We start from the raw sequence: 24,543 nt of genomic DNA, 5'->3' as shown, positions 1-24,543 counted from the left end.
CGCCATAGCTCCGGATGGTTAGCGCATGCGCAGCAGTTCAGAACCAATACGCATGCGTAATAGGTCATGAACTTCACGCATGCGCAGTAGGGTCTGATAATATCTCGCGCATGCGTACTCTGAGGACATACGCATGCGCAGTACTTCCGGCAAGGTACGCATGCGCACTATCTCAAGACAGACAACGCATGCGCAGTAGCTCCGAAACAATGCGCATGCGCAGAAATTCAACGGCATGTATGCATGCGCACTAGCTCCTGGGGAAATACGCATGCGCAGTAGCTCGAAAGTTTTAGCGCATACGTCGTAGGCCAGCCAAATTGCGCATGCGGACTAGATTTGTAATTTTTTTTTTTTTTTAAGCGCATGCGTAATCTCTCTGAGTAGCTCCTGGCTCGGTACGCATACGCACTAGCTCAGAAAACGTAACGCATGCGCAGTAGGTCTGGAACTATGGCGCATGCGCAGTAGTTCGGAAGCAATACGCATGCGCAGTAGGTCAGCGACTGCACGCATGCGCACTTTTTCAGGACGAATAACGCATGCGCAGAACTGGAGGGCATGCGTAGTACGTCATACAAGTTGCGCATGCGCAGTAGATTTCTAATATTTAGCGCATGCGTACTCTCTCTGAGTAAGTACGCAAGCCCAGTAGCTCGGAAACCGTGCGCATGCGCAGAAACTCAGAGGCATGTACGCATGCGCACTAGCTCCTGAAAAGTACGCATGCGCAGTAGCTCAGGAGGTTAAGCGCATGCGTCGTAGGTCGCAAAAGTCGCGCATCCGCAGTAAATATTTTAATGTTATGCGCATGCGTACTTTCTCTGAGAAATTACGCATGCGCAGTACTTCCGAGGTGCTACGCATGCGCACTAGCTCAGGACCGATAACGCATGCGCAGTAGCTCGGAAAGGTTGCGCATGCGCAGAAGCTCAGAGACATGTACGCATGCGCACTAGCTCTTGGGAAGAACGCATGCGCAGTAACTCAGGACAGGTAACGCATGCGTAGTAGGTCAGACAAATCGCGCATGCGCAGTAGATTTCTAATGGTTAGCGCATGCGTACTCCCTCTGAGCAAGTACGCATGCGCAGTAGCTCCTGGCTCCGTACGCATGCGCACTATCTCAGGACCGGTAACGCATGCGCAGTAGGTTTGGAATCATAGCGCATGCGCAGTGTAGTCTGGATAACTTGCGCATGCGTAGTAGTCTGCAACTTCACGCATGCGCACTTACTCAGGACGAATAACGCATGCGTAGTAGATGAGACAAGTCGCGCATGCACAGTAGATTGCTAATATTCAGCGCATGCGTACTCTCTCTGTGTAAGTACGAATGCCCAGTAGCTCGGACACCGTGCGCATGCGCAGTATTGCAGAGGCATGTACGCATGCTCACTAGCTCCTGGAAAGTACGCATGCGCAGTACTTCAGGAGGTTAAGCGCATGCGTCGTAGGTCGCAAAAGTCGCGCATGCGCAGTAAATATTTTAATGTTATGCGCATGCGTACTTTCTCTGAGGATTTACGCATGCGCAGTACTTCCGGGGTGCTACGCATGCGCACTATCTCTGCAGAGATAACGCATGCGCAGTAGCTCGGAAAGGTTGCAGAGACGTGTACGCATGCGCACTAGCTCTCGGGAAGTACGCATGCGCAGAAACTCAGGGCAGGTAACGCATGCGCAGTAGGTCAGAAAAGTGGCGCATGCGCAGAAACTCTGAAACATGTACGCATGCGCAATATCTCCAGGGTAGTACGCATGCGCAGTAGCTCCTTAGGTTAAGCGCATGCGTCGTAGGTCAGCGAAGTCGCGCATGCGCAGTTCTTTTTTTTTAATGGTCTGCGCATGCGTACTCTCTCCGAAAAAGTACGCATGCGCACTAGGTCAGGACAGGTAACGCATGCGCAGTAGGCCGGAGATGTGGCGCATGCGCAGTAGAGTTCTAAATTTTTAGCGCATGCGTACTCTGTCTGATTACCTGCGCATGCGCAGTAGCTCCTGGCTCTGTACGCATGCGCACTAGCTCAGGACCGATAACGCATGCGCAGAAGCTCAGAGACATGTACGCATGCGCATTATCTCCTGGGAAGAACGCATGCGCAGTAGCTCCGGAGGTTAAGCGCATGCGTCGTAGGTCAGCCAAGTCGCACATGCGCAGTCCTTTTTTAAATGGTCTGCGCATGCGTACTCTCTCTGACGATTTACGCATGCGCAGTACTTCCGGGGTGCTACGCATGCGCACTAGCTCAGGATCGATAACGCATGCGCAGTAGCTCGGAACCGTTGCGCATGCGCAGAAGCTCAGAGGCATGTACGCATGCGCTCTAGCTCCTGGGAAGTACGCATGCGCAGTAGCTCAGGATAGGTAACGCATGCGCAGTAGCTTAGGTACTTTAGCGCATGCGCAGTATTGTCAAAAATTAGCGCATGCGCCTTAAATTCCGGCAGAGTCGCGCATGCGCAGGAACGTCAAGGGTTTAGCGCATGCGCAGTATAGTCTGGATAATTTGCGCATGCGCAGCAGTTCAGAAGCAATACGCATGCGTGGTAGGTTAGCAACTTCACGCATGCGCAGTAGGTTTTGATAAATTTTTTTGCGCATGCGTATTCTCTCTGAGGACGTACGCATGCGCACTATCTCAGGGCCGATAACGCATGCGCAGTACTTCCTGGCTCGGTACGCATGCGCACTAGCTCAGGACCGATAACGCATGCGCAGTATCTCGGAAATTCAGAGGCATTACGCATGTGCACTGGCTCCCGGGAAGTAAGCATGCGCAGTAGCTCATTAGCTTTAGCGCATGCGTAGGAGGTCAGAAAATCGCGCATGCGCAGTAGATTTCTAATTTTTAGCGCATGCGTACTCTCTCTGATTAACTGCGCATGCGCAGTAGTTCCTGGCTCTGTACGCATGCGCACTATCTCAGGGCCAATGACGCATGCGCAGTAGCTCAGAAACCTTGTGCATGCGCAGAAAGTCGGAGGCTTGCACGCATGCGCACTAGCTCCTGGGAAGTACGCATGCGTAGTAGTTCAGAAACATTACGCATGCGTGGTAGGGCAGCAACTTCACGCATGCGCAGTAGGTTTGGAACGCTAGGGTACGTGATAGGTGTGTCCTGAAGCCTCCGCGTTTTTCCGCCAGCCAATCAGAAGGAAGAAGGTGCGGCGATGAATGCACGTTCTGTCCAATGAGGGGCCGAGGGCGCTTTTGGCGGGCCGGGTCGGTGGCGGGAGTTGACTCGGTTTCCGTCTCTGCCGGGCCATGCTGTGCCGCGCACTGCTCCGCCGCGCCTCGGCCACGCCGCACCGTGAGTACCGCGGCCGAGCCGCGCACCGCGCTGCAGCCGCTTGTGCGCCGGACCGCGGGACCGCGGCAGCCTCAGCCCCGGGCCGCCCGCTGCCGCCGCGGCGGTCTCGGAGCCCTTCGGGCGGCGTCTGGTGCGGTTACGGTCTCGTCTCGTTGTGCCTTTGCAGGTCGGTGCTCGCCGCTTCCTCTGCAGCACCTGTTGGACGGCTACCAGTGCAGGCGGGAAGATGACCATCTCTCTTACGGGGAAACGGGAATGCCGGTCCCTCCGTTCGGCTGCGCCTTTTCGACAGGTAAAGTCATCTCCGAAAGGACTTCCTTGGGGGCCCGGGTGAGGGCACCGCTGTCCGCTCCTGTTTTGTGTGCTGGGGTTGTGGATTTCATTGTATTTCATTGCTTGATTTCCGAGTTTTACAGTAGGCTGGGGATCGCGTCCTTGCATTCGGATGTGATACAAATTGGATCGTGGTGCTCCTAGATATCCCGGTGGAATGTATTCCCTTAAAGAAGCAGCTATAAAGCATTCCTTCTAATGGCTCTTTGTTTCGAGGTGCCTTCTCTTGGTGACAGCGCTAGGCTGCAGGGCTGAAACTGGGCTTTGTTCAAAATATACGGAAGAGGTAACAGGCTGGAGAACAGTGCATAGAAACCAGCGATGCATGGATGCCACTAGACCCACGTGCAGCATTTCCCCGTGGCAAAAGCATGATGAATGGAGCGTATATGGGACAGAACTCATTTGTAGTACTCCCAGCCTGGCGGGAGCTTAGTCCGAGGCAGTTTCCTGCTTTTCCATCTCAGCTCCATAGAAAGCGCTGGAGGTTGGAGATGATAAATAGTATAGATACACAGAACTGTGACTAGAAAGCTATTACAGCTGGGGACAGAAGCTGCTCCTGGAGCCATTTGGCCGCCCACGTGCAGTATAGCAGCTCCTGCCTGGAACATTTAGAAAAGATGCTTGCCAATCTTTCTGCATTGTATTTTAAATTGCTATGTAAACACTGCTTATTTCACAGCCATCTGTTTGCTGTGTACCTCCTTTGACGGGATGTAATGTGTCTGTGGCCCTTCACGAAGAGCAGGGGCATGATTATGAATGAGCTGCATAACGCACGGCTACCTTTCCATTTCTTTTCAGCCCCTAATTGGGAGCATGTCCTGGCAGTTGCGAATGAAGAAGGCTTTGTCAGACTGTACGATGCTGAAGCTCAAACCCCCAGCAAACACATCTTTAAAGGTAAGTGCTGTACAGAAGGTGATCCGCATTTGGTGTGACAGGCACGTGGCTTACTGCAATCAAGGAAAGCTTTTTGCAAGTCCTTTAAACATAAGCGTGGGCAGTACTTACATCCCTTCATATACTTTGCTGAGCCTTCTTTACAAGGCAGCAGCAGGAGTGTGCTCTTACAACGGCAGCGGTAGGTGAATTGTTCCGTGTTGTTTTTCATGCCTCAGGCAAGCTGTGGCCAAGTTGTCTGATTTCAGTGCCTGATGTTCCTTAGTCTTCTGCAATGCACGGAGCTAATCTTGGCTTTTGTTTCCTCCTTAGAGTGGCAGGCTCACTCCAATGCCGTGTTTGACCTTGCCTGGGTACCAGGGGAACACAGGATTGTAAGCAGCGATTTGCCACCTAACTTTATGCTCAAGGCTTTGGCAGCTGTGTGCAGAGAATGACAAAAGCTTCTTCTGCTTTCCTCTGAAGGTCACTGCCTCAGGAGATCAGACAGCCAAGGTGTGGGACGTGCGAGCTGGCGAGCTTCTTGGCGCGTGCAAAGGTCACCAGTGTAGCCTCAAGTCGGTTGCTTTTTCTAGGTTTGAGAGAGGTAAATGCTGATACCCCGTGTTGTCTGTCGTTTTCCTTCTTTCCCCCTGGCACATGGGTACTCTGGGGGCTAAAAAAGGGCTTTAGAAACTGGCAGTTACAAACAGCTCAGGCCAACTGAGCGGCAGCCCAGCCAGTGAAGCAAGGCTAACCTGGAACTTCACAGCAACCCCGGTGCTAACGTGTGCACATCTCTGGTCTTGGGCAAGGTTAAGGTATGATACCTGCTTCCGTACTGAAGTGTGCAAATACTTCTTTCGTAAGCAGGTTTCTCTGGAGTCGTAGTGGAAAAAAAAACTAACAGTAAGAGTAAGGAAATTAGTTAAAAAGTACAGCAGAACAATGACCTGACTTTCATGTTCCTAGGACTGGCAGCTTCTGTTGGGGCAGAAGAGCCAGAGGCACATAGATCGCGATGTACTGTGTTTAGTTAATTACACTAGCGCTTTTGGAAGCTAATAGCACTCTCTTTCTCTCTCTCAGCTGTCTTCTGTACTGGAGGTAGAGATGGAAACATCATGGTTTGGGATACCAGATGCAACAAGAAAGGTAACTGAACTTTCTGATGTGTATCCGAAAAGCCCGGTGTCTTGTGTAAAAATAGTACCCAGATGTACTTGTTGGACCTAATAGTGCTTTTGATTATAATATAGGTAACACTTCAGTTAAGGAAAGGAGGGTTGTCAGATAAGAGTGTACTGTTCCAGTGCAGTAAAAAGGTGGAATAGGTATTTCTTCTATAAAGAACACATTTTTTCAACAGTCTCAGGTCTGCAGTATGATGTACGCCCTGGCCTGATAATACCCTGTGTGTTGGTAAGGAGATAAGGGAATGTACAGAATACATCCCTGTCGGGGACAGCACAGAAGTGGATGGGCTGGGTGAGAGTGTTTAGGTCGGAGCCATCCAGAAGCTTTCTGCCAGAGCAGGAGAGCAGGCAGAAAATGCAGGATCAAAGGAGCTTGTGATTGCCGGGAGCAACTGAATGTATTGTGAGGACACCTACTAAATGCAGGGTGAGCTCATTCTGCTCCTCTCTTTCTGGAGCTTTTCCCTCCCTGGTCAGGTCGTGCCCTTATGCCTCTTCCAGTTCCCTGCTCTGTCCCAGCAGTTTCCTGGCCTGTGCTGCCAGGGAATGTCTCATTCTCCCATCTGTCCCAGCTTCCCTGGCTTTTCAAACTGGCAAGTGGGGAAAAAGAGGGGCTCTGCATCGCTGAAGTGGAAGGTATAGGAAAGAAAGTAGAGAAGTCAGTAGTAAAGCAATAGGCTTCATAAAATGGGAAGTAGCAGGCAAGAGGCTAAATAGAAGATTATAAAGTACAGTGGAAAAGCACCGGAAATCTTCCCGTGAGTGTAGCTCCGCTCGGGAGGAGATGCTTGAAACCAGTGCTGCAGGCCAGGGTGCATGCTGAATACCAGACCAAGGGGTAATGGTTTCCAAAAGCCAGTGTTAGTTTCGCTGTCCATGCTACGCTGACCTGGAGTTTTTTGCAACATATGCTCCTGTTTTCTGTTGTGTTCTTCTCATCTGTTTTGTACGTAACTGGCCATTGTCGTTTTCAGAATACGGAGGTGATTTCGAAGGTTAGTCTCAGCCACTGTTTAGGATTTATTCCAAGCTGATGCCTGGTTTATTAAAGTGATAACAAAATCGCATAGAAGCTATAACGGAGACGGCTTGGATTTCTTTCAGATGGATTTTATAGGCAGGTGAAGCAAATCAGTGGAGCACACAATGTGGTTGACAAACAGACTCCTTCCAAACCAAAGAGGAAGAGGCAGAACCTAAGGGGACTTGCTCCCTTGGTGGTAGGTATCTGGGCACAAACAAAATATAGGCCTCTTTTCTAGGGACAATGGTACTCACAGAAGTCTCCCTAAGTAATCATCGTGAGAACTGCCTGGCTTGAATGTGCTCAGTGCTTCCATTTGTCTTTGCCAAGGTAGCTTTTTGTGTGATGGTCACTTGTTGTGGCTAATTTTAGACATTGTTTAGTTGCCTGACAGCCCACGTGCCATCAAAGCCATCTTCGTGCAGGCACCATGTCCTGCTCTTATTTAATCTACTAAACCTGGTGATTGAAGGCAGCTCTCTTATCTCTCACCTGAAAGCTGTCGTCTCAAACAGCTGCCCAAACACGTACTGCTCAGTGGCAGTTTCACAGGTGGGAGCGTTTGGAGGATTGTTGTGTTTTAAATGGCATCTGCTATTGCCAGGTTCTCCTGCCTGGCTGGAGGAGGTTTGCTCAGTTTTCACTTGGCCTTGAAGTAAGCAGCAAGACCTTGAAAGAAAAGAAAGTTCTTTATTTTCCTTTTCTTTTGAAGGATTTCCAGCAGAGTGTAACTGTGGTGCTGCTTCAGGATGAGCATACTCTTATCTCTGCAGGAGCTGTTGATGGGTAAGGAGGGTGGATACCTGCTTTTCTGTCTATTCTGTGTGTTCCTGGTGGCCCAAAAAGATTGGGAGGGCTTTTTCCCTAAGATCACTCAGTGAGCCCACAAGGCTGTAGAGTCACTATTAGCTAGAATCAAGCAGAGCCACTCTGCCAGCTTGCATTGGCAAAGCTGAATGCACTCTTCCTCCTTACTGGAGGCTGCAGCACTGGGACAAATTGTGCTTGTGTGGTAAATGCTCCTTTTAGTGTCTTGGCTATGGGACAGAACAAGAGCAGTTCTTACCATCTCTGTCCGTTCTCCTGGACCTATGGGACCACATGTAAACAGACTATTGTTAGACAGCTCTTTTGGGATGCAAGTGGGTGGTTGGTGCCTGGATGTGCGTAGGCATGCTTGAGAAGATGTTGCCTTGAGTTACAAAAGATGAATTCTTTTAGGTGCCAGATCTGTTGCAGCAGCTTTCAGCTCGAGCAGACTGTCTCATTGATTAGCATGGAGTTTGCCTTCCCAGGACTCTACTCTTTAGGCTCCATGTGGTCAGAGGCTTTCTGGGGCAGATAAGATTGACTCTCCTGCCCTTTATTTTTAAGCCTACATAGCAGGAGTATAAAGGCATCTCTGTCTTCCTATTACTAGTTGAAGAAAGCCCTTGTACCTTGTGTTAGTTACAGAAGAGAGTGCCGTTTCCTCATCCATAGCCAGCAGATCAGTTGTTTGCTTTCAGCCCATCTCTACTCCTGCTCCATTGTGTTCCTAAGCACTGGACGCTCCTCAGGAATGAGCAGCCAGGCTTCCCGTGCTCTTAAAAGGTCCTGCCGGCGTTGCGAAAGGAATTTTGAAGCTAAAGGCACTTGTGCTTTTCTGTTTCAGTGTGATCAAAGTATGGGACTTGCGCAAGAACTACGCTGCTTACCGTCAGGACCCGATGCCTTGCAAGTCCTTTTGCTACCCTGGGACCAGTACTCGCAAACTTGGTAAGTTACTGGAGGATGTAGTTGTTAAAGCGCAAAGTGACTTTAAGAAGTACTGTCGGGGCCATCTCGCTTCAGAATCGTAGAATGGTTTGGGTTGGAAAGGACCTTAAGATCATTCGGTTCCAAACCCCCTGCCGTGGGCAGGGACAGCTCGCACTAAACCGTGTCAGCCAAAGCTCTGTTCAACCTGACCTTGAACGCTGCCAGGGATGGAGCATTCACAACTTCTCTGAGCAGCCTATTCCAGTGCCTCAGCACCCTCACAGGGAAGAACTTCTGCCGTATATTTAACCTGAACTTCCCCTGTTTCAGTTTGCACCCATAAATTAATAACTGAGGCGCTTACTGATCAGACTGATGAGCTCAGCAGGGTATTTTGGTGGCCAATACCGAATTTCCAAGTTGAAGAGTGAAAGTGCCCCACTTCTGTATCATCACTACAGTGATAAAGACTTGAAGAAGCTTCACCTGTGCACTTTCAGAAATGGAGATGAAGGAATAATAGAGCTCTTGAGGTAGAATTTAGCTAGCATCGTGTTGATGCACGAGCAGAAATCAGGTTGAGCTCTTTATTTGCATTTTATCTTGCAAAGACAACAGACTGGACTGGGGTTTTACATTATAATCTTCCAGAGTTGAGCATCACTTGAAGCTGTTTGTTATCAAAAACAGTACTGCTTTTGTCTGTGTTGCTCTGTGCTTCCCTGTATCTTAACGACTTACAGTGCTGTGGTGCAACACAGCAGTTCCTGCTGGTGTGTCTAATCTAAATGCGGTAATGGTCGAGTGGCAGTCCCAAGAACATGAGGGAAATCCTCAAGGAGCTGGTTGTGAAGTAATTTGCTCGAGGGGAAAGATTTTACTTGAGCCTGAGTCACTGGTGCATCAGAGGATGGTTTAATCTACCAAAGCCTGAGGGTTTCTCTTTCTTTCTAATCTCTGCTTCTACAATTGGTTGTTCCTGTTACCCACTTGAAACTAGCAAATAAATCACTTGCCTGCTCTGAAGGTGAGATTGCTTCCTAAATATATGTTATCATAGAAACTTCCCTTCTCCAGGAAGCGCTCTGTCAAGCAAACTGTACGGTGACAATCTCGTACGTGATAGAGATCCTTTCCCAAGTTCCCTCTCTAGATTTCTTTGAGAATGCCTGTTTTCCGAACTGTCTGGAGTGGCTTTTTTGTGGAGTTGCTTCCTATGAAGAATTTCTTTCTTTGCCAATAGGATATTCCAGCCTGGTGTTGGATTCCACCGGTGCTAATCTGTTTGCTAACTGCACTGATGACAGTATCTACATGTTCAGTATGACAAGTTTGAGGAGCACTCCAGGTAAGCATGGTGTCTGTGAAAACAGCTGCGAAAAATAGGTGTGTTATAAAGTGTAGAAAGGTGAGTTTCTCCCTGTGATAGAGAGAGACAGAGACCAGATTGAGCACTTACAAAACCTGTTCCGTGCTCTTCTGCTTAAAGTTACCTGTTACAAGGACTGTTCGTATTTTGGGATGAGCTACCCATATAAAATGAACAGCACAAAAATTTACGTAAGTGCAGATGCCGCTTCACCCAGACAGAGGCTAGTGGTAACTTGCATGTTGGTCCTAGTTACCTGGTGAGTGTCCAGCTGCAACCCATCTGAAGCAAGTTTGAATCTACTCACTGGTAGTCACTGATGTCTCAGACTCTTAGGTATGAATCCATGTAGAGGGATCACCCGAGATGTTGTATTCGGGTATTTTAACGTGTCTTTTAAATGTAGCTTCTACCGCAGCCCCTGGGAGAAGGCGTTCGGAGATGCTTCAGCTTTTCAGATTCCTTCAGTTCTGCGTCTGTGACCTTTCCATTGGCAAGGTTATCCCACAGCCTTTGGTGCACTGAGCGGCTCTGTCACAAGCCAGTGGCTGCTCCTCAGAAGGCAGCAAGACTTGTTAGATGCATTCCAGCCACACACACGACTTAGTTTCCATTGGTTTTTCTCAGCCTCTCAGTTAATTGACATGAAGTGAACAATGAGTCCTTCTGTCCGCTCCTCAGGAAGGCAGTCTGGTGGGTAGGAACGCTTCCAGAGGCCAGAAGTGCCGCAAGTAGTAAATATTACTAGCTCAGATGTTGAGGTTAACCCCAGTGCCACTGCTGAGGTGTGGAAATGCACTCACTGGCCTGTCCCTCCAAAACACAGCACATCCCATCCTCGGCCTCCTCATGGAGCTCTTCCCTTCCGTGTGCAGCTGATAAAGCCCAGCAAGCAGCCCGGATTCATCCAGCCGGATAAAACATGTGCTGCTGTTCCCGCAGAGGGCAGCGCCTGCCTGCAGGATGCTGCTGCCTGTCTCCTCGCTCAGCAGCTTCTACCCAGATTGTGGCTGCTTCTACGTAGTACTGGGGCAGCTTTTAGCTCGCACGGGGACATGAGTTCATCCTCGCTATAACAGGACTTTCTGGTTGGTCTGGCTTAGGAAGGGATCGGCTGTCTGGTAACCACTGCTCTGAGGGAGCTGTGGGTAAAAACTGGGGGATATTTTGGGGTGCTGCAACTTTTCAACGTGTGCCAAAGGCAGCTGCGCATCCTCTGGTCTGCGGGTTGCCTTCTCTGCCAAAATCACTGTTAAAACAGGGCTGGTAGAGGGTACTAAGTCAGAGAAACTCATTCATTCTCCCCTGCCGAGAGGATGGGACATGATGCAGCCAAGTGCCGTAGCTCCACGCTCAGCTCTTGTGCCAGCTGCCAGCCCTTTGGGCCCTCGCAATAGGGGAATGGCAAGCACTCGGGGTGGTGGTTTCAAGGCTTTAGCAAGCACTGCCAAGGCTTTCATACAGGCAGCATGGCTGACATGATGTAAGTCTTGATGAAATAAAGATTTTGACAGCAGGACAAAGGAGCAGTGAGTGCTTTTCTTGCCACCTGGGTGGAAGAAGGCCCTTGCTCTGCGTTCTGTGCGACTGCTCTTGTTAATGTAGTGGAGTGATGGTGACTGAGGGAGGAAGAGACAAGGAACCTTAACTGGAATAGCGGGACAGCCCAGGTCTCTGCCTTCCTGTGATAGGGGTCAAGCTAAAGCTTTGATGAAGCTGCCACTGCTCCCTAATGATGTGGAGAGCATTGTTGCTTCATTTGGAAAGCCTGAAGGGCTTTCATTGGATAATGAAAAGCCAGAGCAAGGGAGCAGCAGAGCAACCACTTTCTCCAGAGGATATGTGGCTAGGCAGGAAAAGCCTGTAAGCTCAGCCCTCCTTGCTCAACTGACTCCATGGCTGTGCATTGAGTAGGGCTTCTATTTACTGTGTGTTTTACCCTGTTCTCTTCACAGTGGCAGTTTTCAGCGGGCACCAGAATTCAACCTTTTACATCAAATCCAGCACCAGCCCAGGTGACCAGTTCCTGATCAGTGGCTCGAGTGACTGCAATGCGTACATCTGGAAGGTGAGGTGGTTGGGAGAGACCCAGGTCTGCAACCCAGAGCTGCTCCATTTCATTTACTTTTCATGTTCATGTAGGACTCTCCCTGCTTCCCGCTCCTCCGCAAAGCAGCATGGATTTAGCTCCTGGCATGTTGTGTCCAGAGCGTGTTGTTTGCTGTCGAGGCTGGATGTAACTGTTTAATGTAGGACAGAGCTAACCTCCTGCCATCAGTCCATCTCTCATCACTGCTGCTTACTGGAAGTTGCTGATCTTAATCTGGTTTTAATGGGTATTAAAATCCTCTTTCAATCCTGTTGATTCAGCCAGCTGTGGCAAGTAGACAGACAGCTCTTGGCTCATATTTAGCAGTATTAGCCAGAATCTAACAATTCCATTGTTTTAAAGGGCACTCTTTGCCCCCACCTCCCCTTTTTCAAGCTCTTGGTTCAGACGTAGCTTTTCCTCACGCTTAATGTACAGCGGTTAACGCGTTTGCAGAACAGCAAGGGCTCAGCCATAGCCTTCATCAAAACTGAAAAGCACCATCTGACAGCCAAGAGGCTTCGTCATTTGGCACCTGGTACTGACATGTAGGAAATGCAAATGTCACCAAGTTAATAGCAGGGACCTCAGACTAAGGCATGCTTCAAGCTCTGTTCCCCATATGGGAGCAGAGTAGACTTCTTACTGAAGTAGAATAGGCAGCAGCCACAGGTGACTGCCTATTTCAGGTTTGGGGGATTTTTAGGGAATGCCGACTCGTTTGCCCTTTTTGAGGGGAGTTGGAAAGGACAATACAAACCTTTCAGAGCAGAGGGTCAGCCTGCTGAGGTTGTGGTTTGAGCACGTAGTCTCTTTGGTTGGAGAACGCTTGTAAGCAGCTGGGATGCTTACTCAGTAGCAGCAGGAGTGCCGTAGCATGGCTACTCCCATGCCAAGTGGTGTAATTTTAACCTTCCTCATGCGCTGCGTGAGTTCAGCAAAAATACCTGTGCAAACTTGAGTTGTGTGTCCTGCATCTGCGTCCCTTGATACTTTCTTGGAACACTGGCTGGGACTGGGTTGAGAGCATTCATACATGTCATTACACCTCAAAGTTTAAGCATTAGGCATATTGAGAATGCCTTCTTGTGCAGAAGGCTTCTGTTGCTATCACATATGAGTGACAGATCATATTGCATATTTATTAAATCATCAGATGATTACTTTTAATCACAGCCATGTTAGAAAGTGGGCCTTTGGAGCAAACCCATCTCTTTTGAGATGTGTCATATCCAGAGGCTTCTTAATTTGTTCTAAATGTTGGCAGATCTGACTCTGAAACATATGTGTCTTTTCCTGGCATGCTGTGAAAAAAACGTGATTAGATATTGCATGAACAATTAACGGTTAACATTGGAAAGGATTTAATGAAGAGCGCTAGCTTTCATATATAGAAAAGGATGAAGGCAGAGGAAGACCTTGCTGAGGAATGAAACGCAAAGCAGGACCTTGTTCAGGGTATGTCTCTGAGAGATTTTTGCACCAGTGTAAGTTGTGTTTGGGTCAGCATTCCCAGGAACACTGTGGCTAGAAGTTCTTGCTGACAAGGATGCTGTTTCAGTCTTTTTTCCATATATAAATCACTTCTAGGCACTGAACACTTGCTTTGTTGTGTCATTTGTTTGTTTTGTTTTTTTTTTTTTAATTACTAGCCCACTGATTGACGAACTGACTCTTGAACAACCCAAAGTTTATAAAAGCCAGAAAGCAGAGAGGTTTCTCTGCACAAAAATGGTACCTAACTGAGATAGCTTCTGGTAATAAAATTATCCTGTATAGAAATATACTTCCATTGTCCTTTGAGTCCTTTGGTATGGACCACTCTGAGGTGGATTAAGTTACCCTTAGGTCTCTCCAAGCATCAGAATTCTAAGTGCCTCTGTATCTTGTGGTACATTAAGCTATACATATACCATTCTGTGCTGCATCTTAAAGATGGATACAACGTCTGTTTCAGTGAGTAGAGTAACAGATAAAGTCTCATTTCCTAGTTCTTTCTTTTTACCCGTTCCAGAATAGCTCCCACTTCCCCACCAATATCCTGTCAAATCAGGCAAAAAGCAGCATGCGCTGTGGCTAATCTTGGCTTAATATGCACGGACTGACCTACTGTCTTCTGCCAAACACAGTGGACACAGTTATAGCTATGCACGTCCCTTTAGTCTGCAATAATATCAGTTTGGTGTAGTTGATTTAATTCACACCAGTATACTGGAAAATCAGTGTGTCTCAGCAAGAGTAATTCTGTTCCTCTGGTTTCCTTTCAGCAATCAGTTACTGCTGATTAGACACGACGCTGTTGTGTCTGTTATATGTGTAGAGCGAGATTGCTATTAAAAATAAACAAAGGTGTTCTCTGCACTGAGATCTCCTGTTGTTTATTCCCATCATAGGGATGGGAATTATTTAATTTCCATGGTGTTGCATGTTCTGGCAGAGAAGGGAATATTCTGACCAAGCCATTTAGTCAAGTGATTGCCTCTGCTATGCCAGTAAAAGAAAAGGCTGCCTGTTAGGATGAACCTGTTCGTAGCAGAGCAGCTTTAAAGATCTGAAGCTGGATATTCAGTTGTGGGTTTGCAGGCTGTTGTAGGAGGTGATTCACAAGAGCAAAACTTGAGTGTAGATCAGAAGTCTTGCATCTTCCTTTGAAATCTATACGTAATGTCTACTCCTTTGCCCACACAGTAAAGGATCTGTTCATTCACTTAGTCATTTATGCAAATCCCCTTAATAAATCCCCCTTATGAATGTCACATTGATAACAGTGACTCATAGCTCCAGAGAGGATTGCCTGCTGAAAGCATGAAAACTCGGGTATAATCTCTGCGTGTGTGTACGGATGTGTGCTTTCTTCCTTGGACCACTTAATGCTAGCTTCAGCTGTATCTAGCACTTAACATGACCTGTAATCAAGGATTCATGTTAATGCTTTGATTACTAGGTATTCTTACGAACTCTTAAGAGTGCTTCTGGTCCAGCCGGTTGGTTGGAGGAGCTACAGGCGCTTGGCAGTCACGCAAATGCCAGTTCTGAAGCCAGTGAAGGTTCATCTATAGGATTTTGTTGGTGGCACTTTTTATTCCTTTAACGAACCATCGACCCGTTATGGGGCATTTGTAAAAAAAGCAGCAGAATGTATTTGCCTATCGTCATTCAAAGTATGAGCCTCCTAAGCTTTTCAGCATCTTACCTAGAGTAGGTAGAGGTACTTGGAGTAAAATGCTTGTGTTGAGTTCTGGGGTGACAATTCTGGAGGCAGAAATCCAATGTGTAGCAGGAATTGAATTGAACAAGTGTTTCCAGGCAAGTCAGTACGTCTCAGTGCTGACCAGCTGCTTCCCCTCTTGAAACGTGAACTGGTTCCGTCAGTTGTTGCCTCATGATGAGAGTCTGAGAGCATTTGATTTATCCATCCCACATAGGAAAGATGGGAAGTATTCATGTGCTGAGGAGTCTTTTGGTGATATGTATTAGACTGCAGGGCTTCTGACTGTCATACTTGTTTTTCTACGGAACTTTTAAGGTTTCTGAGCCCAGCCTTCCTCCACGGATACTCCTTGGTCACTCTCAGGAAGTTACCTCCATTGCTTGGTGTCCTTCAGACTTCACTAAGGTTTGTTTTCTGGAATACTATCTTTACCATGAAACAATGGGCAGGGACGCCTCGCACTAGACCGTGGCACCCAAGGCTCTGTCCAACCTGACCTTCTCAGTGTGTTGCAACTGTGTGTCCCCAAGCAGAAAAGGCCCTGAGTAACAGAGACAGACTTCACAGCAGGTGCAAAGAGCAGCATGGCTGCTTTTGTCTGCTGGGTGGTTGAGATCTCTAAACATGTGCTGGCCCTTCCTGAGCAGACTGTCACTTATCACAGAGTTACACAAGCAAATGGTTCCTGGTGACTGAGATTTCTCCAGCAGAACAGTCATGAAGGCAGCAGCCTTTGCCTGCTTTAAAGCAAATACTGCTGTCTGTTATAGTAATGAAACAGAGTTGGGTTGTTTTGTTTGCTTTATGGGCAAATCTTGTACCCCCTCAACCAGGCTTCACCCTCATTCATATCGGTATGGTGTGTCGGGTGTAGCTGTTCTAATTCATTTGGCTGGTGATCCATAGGATGTGCCCTGGTTACTCCAACAAAATGGTTTTTACTGTAGATTGCCACATGCTCTGATGACAACACTGTGAGGATTTGGCGCTTACAACATCGTCCTGAGGAGGAGAAGTCAGCATCCAGCAAAGTCAGCTTGGTGGGCTGGGTCACTCAGAAGAAGCCACAAGAACAGCATGGAGCAGGTAAGGCCCCTAAGCTGAGATACCCAGCTCTGCAGCCTGGCTTCTGAAGTTTGGCTGTTCTCTGTACCAGCAAAAAAATTCAGCTTGTCTTATTATTCTCCTATTTTTTCATATAGCCAGACAAACACTTCTATTTGTAATTACTTCTACCACCATCAAGACAAGCAGGCTGAAATAGCTGACAAGTGTGCTGAAGTATGACCAGACTGAAGAGCAAATATTCATTGGTACAGCTTGTTGGGCAGCCAGATTTGTAGTGGGAATAAGCAAGTTTCGGTAACTGAATAGCCAAAGGAGATGTCGTGTGTGCTGTTTAATGTGTGCGTGCGCCGTAGCAGCAAATCACACTTTTTTTTATATCAAATAATGACTGAAAGCAGTATGATCATATGCTTCTTCCTTGGTTGCTAGTCAATCCGGTAAAGGGCTGACAGCGCCTACGCAGCTTTGGAACTCTGAACTATTTCCTCCTGCCCAGTAGTTATGTTACTGTAAAAGTTGGTCAGAGAAGCTCTCTAAGACTCAATGTGGAGTTTCAGAAAGCAGCGTTCTTTATTGCAGCGCTGGGCGCACACGCGAGTAGCTCCGCAAAGGTGAGCGCACCCAATACTTGCCGACAGCAGCTCTATATTGAGCATACTCATGCATATTTACAGCTTTCCCAGGAAACTATCTACATATTCATGAGCTTCCCAGAACTAATTATACTATTTGCATCCTAATTATGCACGCGCCTTCTTGCTGAGTGGGGGTCTTTGGTGGTCACCGACAGTCTTCCTCACTGTGTTTACTGAATGACCTCAGTGCTTGCGCACCCTCGCAAGGTCCTAGTGCCCAGTTAGCGGTTGCTATGTCCTTGCTTCTGTTCTGTTCCGATCTCGCTCCATGCTGGGCACCACTCTGCTATCTTAAAGGCTGGCATCCTTGGTCTTATTTACTGTCTCCTTAGTTATCGGACCCATGATGTTCCTTCCTTCATCAGCCGAACATTCCTTTTTCTCTGTGTGCTAGTAGGTTAGAACAGTTTGGCCTATTCTACTGTGGTAAAGGCACACACACAATTAGTTTAAAATTTAAGCTTACAGTTGAATTCTACACAGATTTCTTTGCTGCTGCTATCAATATTACTGCTTTTTCCCCAGCTTCATACAGTGGTACTGTCTATGTAGACAAATGCCACATAGTGAAAGTACTTCTAAAATGTGTGTAGACAATCGTGATGTGATCGTAATGTTGCAGAATTAGTCAGTAGCCTTAACCTATTCACGTGTTAAGGCTAGTTAACAAAATGCCTAGGTGACCGGACAAGCTGTGCAGCAGGCTCTCACAGCTCACCACTGCTACTCACTGAACAGTACCCTAGGCCAGAAGAAAGAAGCCCTGGATCATAACACTACTTTAACTTGTTTGAAGCCTATGTTTTGTTATAGTAGAGTAGGTGAAAGGCGAATGGACCCCCAGAAAGTGAAATAAGATGAGCTTCTCTGTGGAGTAGCTCTGAAGCTAAGAACGCAATAGCTTCCCAGCAGCTGCTGGTTTGACTTCCTGTGTTCCACCTATCTTTTCTAGCCACCTTCCAAATGAATTTCACCTTGGCTAACACAAATAAAGGCTGAAGGTCTCCAAATCCTCCTAATGGGATAACATTACCTCTAGGATAACATTACCTCTAACCTTTTGCCAGTGAGTAGCAGTCTTGAAGGAAGCTTGCAGGACAATAGCAGGGCGAGTGCCAGGTCTACTCTGTAGCTGGTAAACTGCACGCTCTGCTTCAGAGAGGGCTCAGAATTCACTCTGTGTACTAGTTTCAGCGAAAGAGAAGCAGGCACAGGTCTAGTCCAGAAGCCTGAAACCTGAAGTAGCTTTTACGTTAAAACTTCACAAGTCAGCTCTGGCAATTATACCAGAAAAATCCTTTGTTTCTCCTCGCCCTTGCTGCATTGAAGTAACACAGGAGGAAAGAGGAAGTACACAGACGCTGCAAACACAACAGCAGGCTTCCTGCTGACCTTGGGTCTCGAGCACAAAGCACGTGCTGTTAGCATGTAGGAGTTATCTGCAGAGACTGATTCAGAGCTAAGAAGCAAAGTACTATTTCAGACCTGCTGGGATGAGAGCTAGGTAGCTCTGTGGAACAAATGGTGAGATAGAGGTTGTGTATCGGCTGCTGACCTCTATCATCAAGTGCAGCAAGCACAATTTCCTGCCCTTTAGGAATGATTTTTGTGGCTTCCCACTTTCTCCATTTCCTTTGTGTAATCAAATTCCTGGAGCAGGGCTGTGCATGGGCTGTTTGTGACTTCCATCTGGAGATTGATAATATCACTTTAGAAGATTTGTAGCAGAGAAGGTAGGAAACAACTGAAATAACCTCCTTTGGTGTTACGCAGGTGACTGCAGGTATTTACAGTATTGTATGACATTCAGTGGTAGCATAAAAGGCAACAGCTTGGAACTGGCCTGGTAGAAGCCTGAATAATGCATGCAGTCTTTAAAAGAAACCTGATCTTCATATTCTTTATCTCAAGGTTGGGGACGTTTCTCGAGTTTGGGTTTGCTTCTTGCCATGACACCTATCCAGCTCTCAGAAGAGCTTTGTTTTCCCCTATCCAGTGTCTCCACAGTATAACTTTCAGGCTGTTCTGGGATCAAGAGCGCTTGTACCAAGCTAGTCGTGCAATGTTTCCACTGTATGAATTTGTAGATGATCATTAAGGGACCAAGAGTTGCTGAGCTTGCTGCTTCTCTTCTTCCTCTAGGAGCTCAGATTTTTAAGAGCCACTAATTCCCCAGTTGAGGTATTATTGTCTTGTAAGGGCTCATTAAAGTAAAGAATATGAGAAGCAATTTTGGCAGTTACTTTCTATTAGTCCAGATTGAAGCAAGTTATTACGAAGTAGCAGATTTTATAGGAAAAGGAGCCTTTAACTCTGTTTTGTGTTAGTGATTTGTAGTGGGATGCGTTAGTATGGAATCCTATTTAATTTTGCTCTGAGGCACCGGCACTTGTATTTTGGATACTAGATAATGCTAGTAAAAGAGGCTTAGTATGGTATATAATCAAAGAGTCATGTAGGCGCTCACTTGACATGTTATTTGTGAGACAGCCCAGCGCCCAAAAGAAAATGGCAGGTTATTCACACTAGACTTCTCATTGTTCTAATGAAGTGCTTTATAGTGCTAATGCTGAGATTAAATCCCTGGTATACAGAAAACGGTTCGAGCTCTTGTGCTCAGCAGTGGAAACGCATAGAGTAACTGAGGTGCTAGCCTGTTTAGTTGCATCATGCCACGCTAGATGAACGAGGAAGCAGGCATCTAACAACGCCACCGATGTGCTGTTGGAGGGTGATAGCGATAAACGAAACAAAATAAAGCAAAACCAAACCTCTCTAATAGTGCTGCAGATCAAGATCTTTGCTATGTATGATCCACGCTGTCACTAGTAAGGTCCTTATGCCCCTACCTATGACTACTGTTCTAAGAAGCTGTGTATTCAGAAGCTCATTTTAAAAGCAGTGGGGTTTACGTCTTCGCTAGTGAGCAAACAAGCCACTGTGAAATGTCTGTCTGGGAGTCATTTGTTTTAAAATGACAATCTTCTAGAGTGACAGATTTGATTTTCCTTGGAATTTAAGTTCTTGTTCAGAGGGTGGAGGATGTCTCACATCTCCCTGGGTGTGGTAAATAACTACCATCCTCATATAGCATTGCAGGAATCCTCCAGCAAAAAGGCAAGAGAACGAAAGTGTGTCCTTTCCTGTTCTCACTCCTTTCGTTTCCCGCCTTCCCTGCCTAGGCGCATTATTCATGTGGTAGCATAAGGCTTCCACGGTATCGTAGTTAGCTGTGGGACCTGCTCACAGTGCCTTTGTCCCTCAGCTCAGTTGTGCAACCCCTGAAGGTGGTGGTGCAGCTGGGGACCAGCCCTTCTGTCAGGCAGCATCTCAGTACAGAGCTGGCTGGACTGAGCTGTTGCAAGGCTTCCAGCAAAGCTAGACAGAATTGAGAGATTCAAGATCTGTTTTGTCTGTCCGGCAGTCAAGGAATCACAGAATGGTTTGGGTTGGAAAAGACCTTAAGATCATCCAGTTTCAACCTCCTGCCATGGGCAGGGACACCTCACATATCCCCCCCCCCCGTCCAACCTGGTCTTGGGCAGCCGCAGCTTCTCTGGGCACCCTGTGCCAGCACCTCAGCACCCTCCCAGGCAAGAGCTTCAGCCTTAGATCTAACCTGAACTTCCCCCTGTTTCAGTTTGAACCCATCACCCCCTGTCCTGTCGCTGCAGTCCCTGATGAAGAGTCCCTCTCCAGTGTCCTTGTAGCCCCTTTCAGACACTGGAAACTGCTCTGAGGTCTCTATGCAGCCAAGGCCCTTGGTTGTAGCTTATGTGAGAGTGCTCGTTACAGGAGGGATAGATGTCAGGCGTTACGCAAACGTGCTGTATTATACTTGCCAATATGACAGAGGGCTTTACATAAGACTTGTAGAAGTTTAACCAAAATTAGATGGATTTATGCAACCTCTTAATGCAAACGGTATGCCTGAGAAGCAGGGTCAGTGCTGAATTCATCTCCTAGTTGGAAGGGGTGTTTATACAAGGGCTGTCTTTACCCTGCTGTGCTCTGTTCCTCATCAGACTACTTGTTTCTCCCCTACCAGGACGGCCAGCCAGCCCACAGAGTACTCCTGCCAAGGCCTTCACAGCAGGCAGCCTGTCCGTGTCCTCTCCGCAGCCAGCTGCCTGTGCTCCCATTGACTCTGGAGACCTTCCCCTGTCTACAAACACTCCAACAGGCACTCTTAAAACCCAGTCTGCTGCAGCCTGCACCCCAGGCAAGCAGACAAGAACCAGCCCAAGTGCTTCTCCCAGACCGATCCCTTCCTCCAAGATGTCCATTAAGCACTGGGTTACAAGGACTCCATCCACTTCTCCAGAAGTGGGCAAAAAGGCTCCTTCTCCTAGAAAAGCCCTGGCAGAAGTCACCCAAGGTGTCCTGGAAGCCACTTGCCCTCCTAAAGCCCCGCACTCACAGCTTGAAAAGCGTGCCAAGAGAAGGCTCGACTGCGGCAAGGAGGAAGATGCAGGGCAGAAGTGTCTGCAGGCCTGTAGCTGTGTGACTGAACTGGACCACGCAGTGAAGAAATCCAAGCTGAATCTCTGGCACTTGGCTGCAGACCAAAAAGCTTGTGATGAAGGCTCCCTCAGCCTGGCTGGCTTGGATAACGACCACAGCCCAAAAGAGCCTTCCTTTCCTGGAAGCCATATGAATCAATTGAGCCCTCAAACTGCCCCCCATCCTTTCAGACCTCCATGCGGGAAAGCCACTGAAGTGATGGATAAGGAGAATAGTTCACCTGAAAGGAAAAACTGGTTGTCTGCTCTAGGGGAGAAGCGACGGACTGGCAGAGCTGGAAGCCAGAATGCATCCAACAGCCCCCCAGCATCTTGCAGTCCTGGTGCCAAGCTACAAGAGGCAGCAGCCGCTCCGCCAAGAACTGTAAGTAGGACAATGAGTGTCAATGGTCATGAAAGTTGTCCGTGGCTGCCACTCTTCCCCTTGTTTGTTCTCTCCTGCTCAGGCATTCAAAGAATTATCCAATCCCCTTTGGTTATGGACAAAAGGGATGGTTTCTGGCCTAGTAAGTTAGATAAGTTAATGCTGTCATCTACTAATCCTCTCCGTGCACAAACATCATTTTTAGGCTCGTGGTTTCCCTCATTTTAAAGGGACTTAGGGCACGGATTTGCTCAGAGATCCTTGCAGTCCCAGGCTGGATGTTCAGAGGACATAGCCATCATCTCCACTCTGAGAAGCACAACAATGGCAGCACCTTTCCTGGCAGATCTACCACATATGTATCATTGCCACATCCGCCTGTTTATGTTACTGGAAAGCCACTTGCCAGTGGAAGAAAGTGCTAAATTCTAGCCCAGGTAGCAAAGGGATTTGTTACCCATGTTAAAACCATGGGGCTAAATAACGCCTTAGGTTCCTTCACTTGAAAACTATCAGAAAATAAAGGAATTGTAAAGGAGTCAGAGGGCAGGGTTCGATCTACGTAATCCTGGTTTTGATTTAGAAGAACCCTGGCACAGAGCTCACTCTAGGATCTGAAAGTTAAGCTTATAAAGCAGCTAAAATAGCTGGGCATGGGGGTTTAACATGCAAACTGAGAAATGATAATTACCTTATTAAACCAAACCAGACTTGGCTCATCTCTGAAACTGGACTCCAAGTCCTGCAGTGTCTTTGACTCTAATTTCAGTATAATGCTAGGTACAACTTTCAATCATTAAATCTTAGTTGTACTCTCGTTTGGATACTTGATGCTAGAAGTCATTGCTATCATTAAGGCTTATTTTGGTATCTCATTTCTTACCTGATTTCACCTCTTGCAGCATTTCTGTCAGATATGAAGGAACTCCTTATGCATAAAAGCTGAACTCTTCATATAATGATTGTACCAAGAAATCTTGATTATAGGAAACCTACAACTTCTTGTGCTTTATGCCGTACATGTTTAAGCACAAGTCAGAAAGATTTGCCTCCAGGGGAGATTACTATTGAATGATTACCTTTCCTGCCCAGTGTGCTCTAGTTCAGGTTTTGGAATGCTCCCCTGTGTTGCACCCAAAGCCTGAGGAGGTGCCTGGAATACCAGCAGTATTCACTGATCTGCTGCATCTTGGAAATCTGCAGTTCTCATCTGCTGTAGGGAAGCTGAAAGTGCAGCCAGAGTGCTTTTCCTATGGCAGGAAGACAGCCCTAGGATTTACCAATGCTTCCTGTAGGTAGTAAGCCTCTTATCTGTGAGACAAACAGATTACAGCAAGGAACCTTTCCTTTCCTGTCTTAGTTGGGAGGCTAAACAAACTGGAGCAGTGATGGAGAGGAGACTTAGGGCTCCTGCAGCATACGAACTGTTAACCTAGAAATGTTTCTTGTTGGTTTTGTTTGTTTTTTCCTTCTTTCTAGGCTGCAACCGCTTCAGTTTCCATGAGGAAAATCTGCACATACTTCCACAGAAAGCCACAGAACGACTGAAGCAGCATGCGGCGGTGGCACCTGATGGATGTCGACACTGTGCTGTCAAGACCGGATTTAGCATCACCGACAACGAAGCACTGGGATTACAGTTTGTTGTCAGACATTTACAAACTTGGAGGTTTGTTCTTCTGTTTTTAAAGCTGTTAACAGTAGAAGTCAGCTGAGTGTGGGCAATCTACACCACACTTACCCGTGGTCCATACTGACTCCGGATGATGGATTGTTTTAATAAAGCAAACCTGAGTATTTTTCACATGGCAACTGTTAGAGTCCAAAGACAGCGCCAGCTCTGCTGTGCGTTGTTGACAGGCACATACAGCTTGTCAGTTTAGGTTACTAAGCTGCCGTTGAAACTTCCTCTACTTAATAATGTGTCAATCGCTGCACCCTCCTGGAAAGCAAGTGTTTGTTGGAATGTGTGTAGAGAAACTTTGTGGAGGTAGGTCTGAATGGCATTTCTGCAGTTACTCTCCTAGTACTGCAATGACCACCCACTTCCAGCAGGGAGCTTAAAAATGTGTGAAGTTAAGTATAAAAGACTTCCAAAAACCCTGTGTCCGTCCTATGGTGATTACAGTCTAAGTGGAGACAAAGTATAATGAAGTAGGTAATGCCTGTACTCCTTTTGCCATCCCTTTTCTTCTCCAGTCTGAAAACTTCTGTATTGACCAATGTAGCTGGCTTTTGAACCATCAGCACTACAGCTGTTGAGGACTTTTATTTCTCTGAAAAATCAAACTTATTGCCAGTATTTTCTATCCCATAACAGCCCATTGATCGGCCATCTCTTACAGATCCAACCTGTAGCAAAGGCATTAATAACTGCTTGTTATTATGACATAATTCCATAACACTTTTCTAGTACAGAATCTATACAATAACAGCTTGTAGACTGGGGGAAGGGCACTTGACATTTTAGAAAGCACTTGACAGGGTTTACGTGTTGATATTAAGTGCTTTGCCACTGTAAGTCATCACTGAGGCTGATAGAAGAAGGTCACTGAAACGAGATCACTGTCCTGCTGGCTAATGATACTAACTCCTCAGTCATGCTTTTGCCAGGGGAGCTAGTAGAAGATCCTTATCTTAGGTTGGAGCATTTAATGTCTTCTGATATAATAGATCCTGTGAACATAAAACCAAAATAAAACCGACCCAAAATCAAACCAATGAATCCCTGTTAAGTTTTTCTGCTGCTAAAGAATGGAGGTATTTGAAAGGGATGCGTTCCAGCTAACTCA

General features: G+C 47.2%; 1 protein-coding gene across 1 annotated transcript; it reads left to right on the top strand.

The window, feature by feature from the left end:
- Positions 1-3,264: 3,264 nt before the first annotated feature.
- Positions 3,265-23,558, top strand: DTL (denticleless E3 ubiquitin protein ligase homolog). The gene is made up of 15 exons (XM_057413604.1): positions 3,265-3,314; positions 3,481-3,606; positions 4,455-4,553; positions 4,866-4,927; positions 5,019-5,139; positions 5,622-5,687; positions 6,833-6,948; positions 7,465-7,538; positions 8,407-8,510; positions 9,736-9,840; positions 11,817-11,929; positions 15,477-15,566; positions 16,109-16,247; positions 20,913-21,751; positions 23,231-23,558. The coding sequence occupies exons 1-15, from the start codon at positions 3,269-3,271 to the stop codon at positions 23,297-23,299; spliced, it is 2,169 nt and encodes a 722-aa protein (XP_057269587.1). The 5' UTR covers positions 3,265-3,268; the 3' UTR covers positions 23,300-23,558.
- The last annotated feature ends 985 nt before the right edge of the window (positions 23,559-24,543 follow it).

The sequence above is a fragment of the Pezoporus wallicus genome, unplaced genomic scaffold (assembly GCF_028554395.1).
Source record: "Pezoporus wallicus isolate ANWC-B61680 ecotype Strahan unplaced genomic scaffold, APGP_CSIRO_Pwel_v1 contig_11472, whole genome shotgun sequence".
NCBI classification, from domain to species: Eukaryota; Metazoa; Chordata; class Aves; order Psittaciformes; family Psittacidae; genus Pezoporus; species Pezoporus wallicus.
The sequence above is the reverse complement of the archived record's forward strand: the minus strand, read 5'-3'. Positions and strand labels throughout refer to the sequence as shown.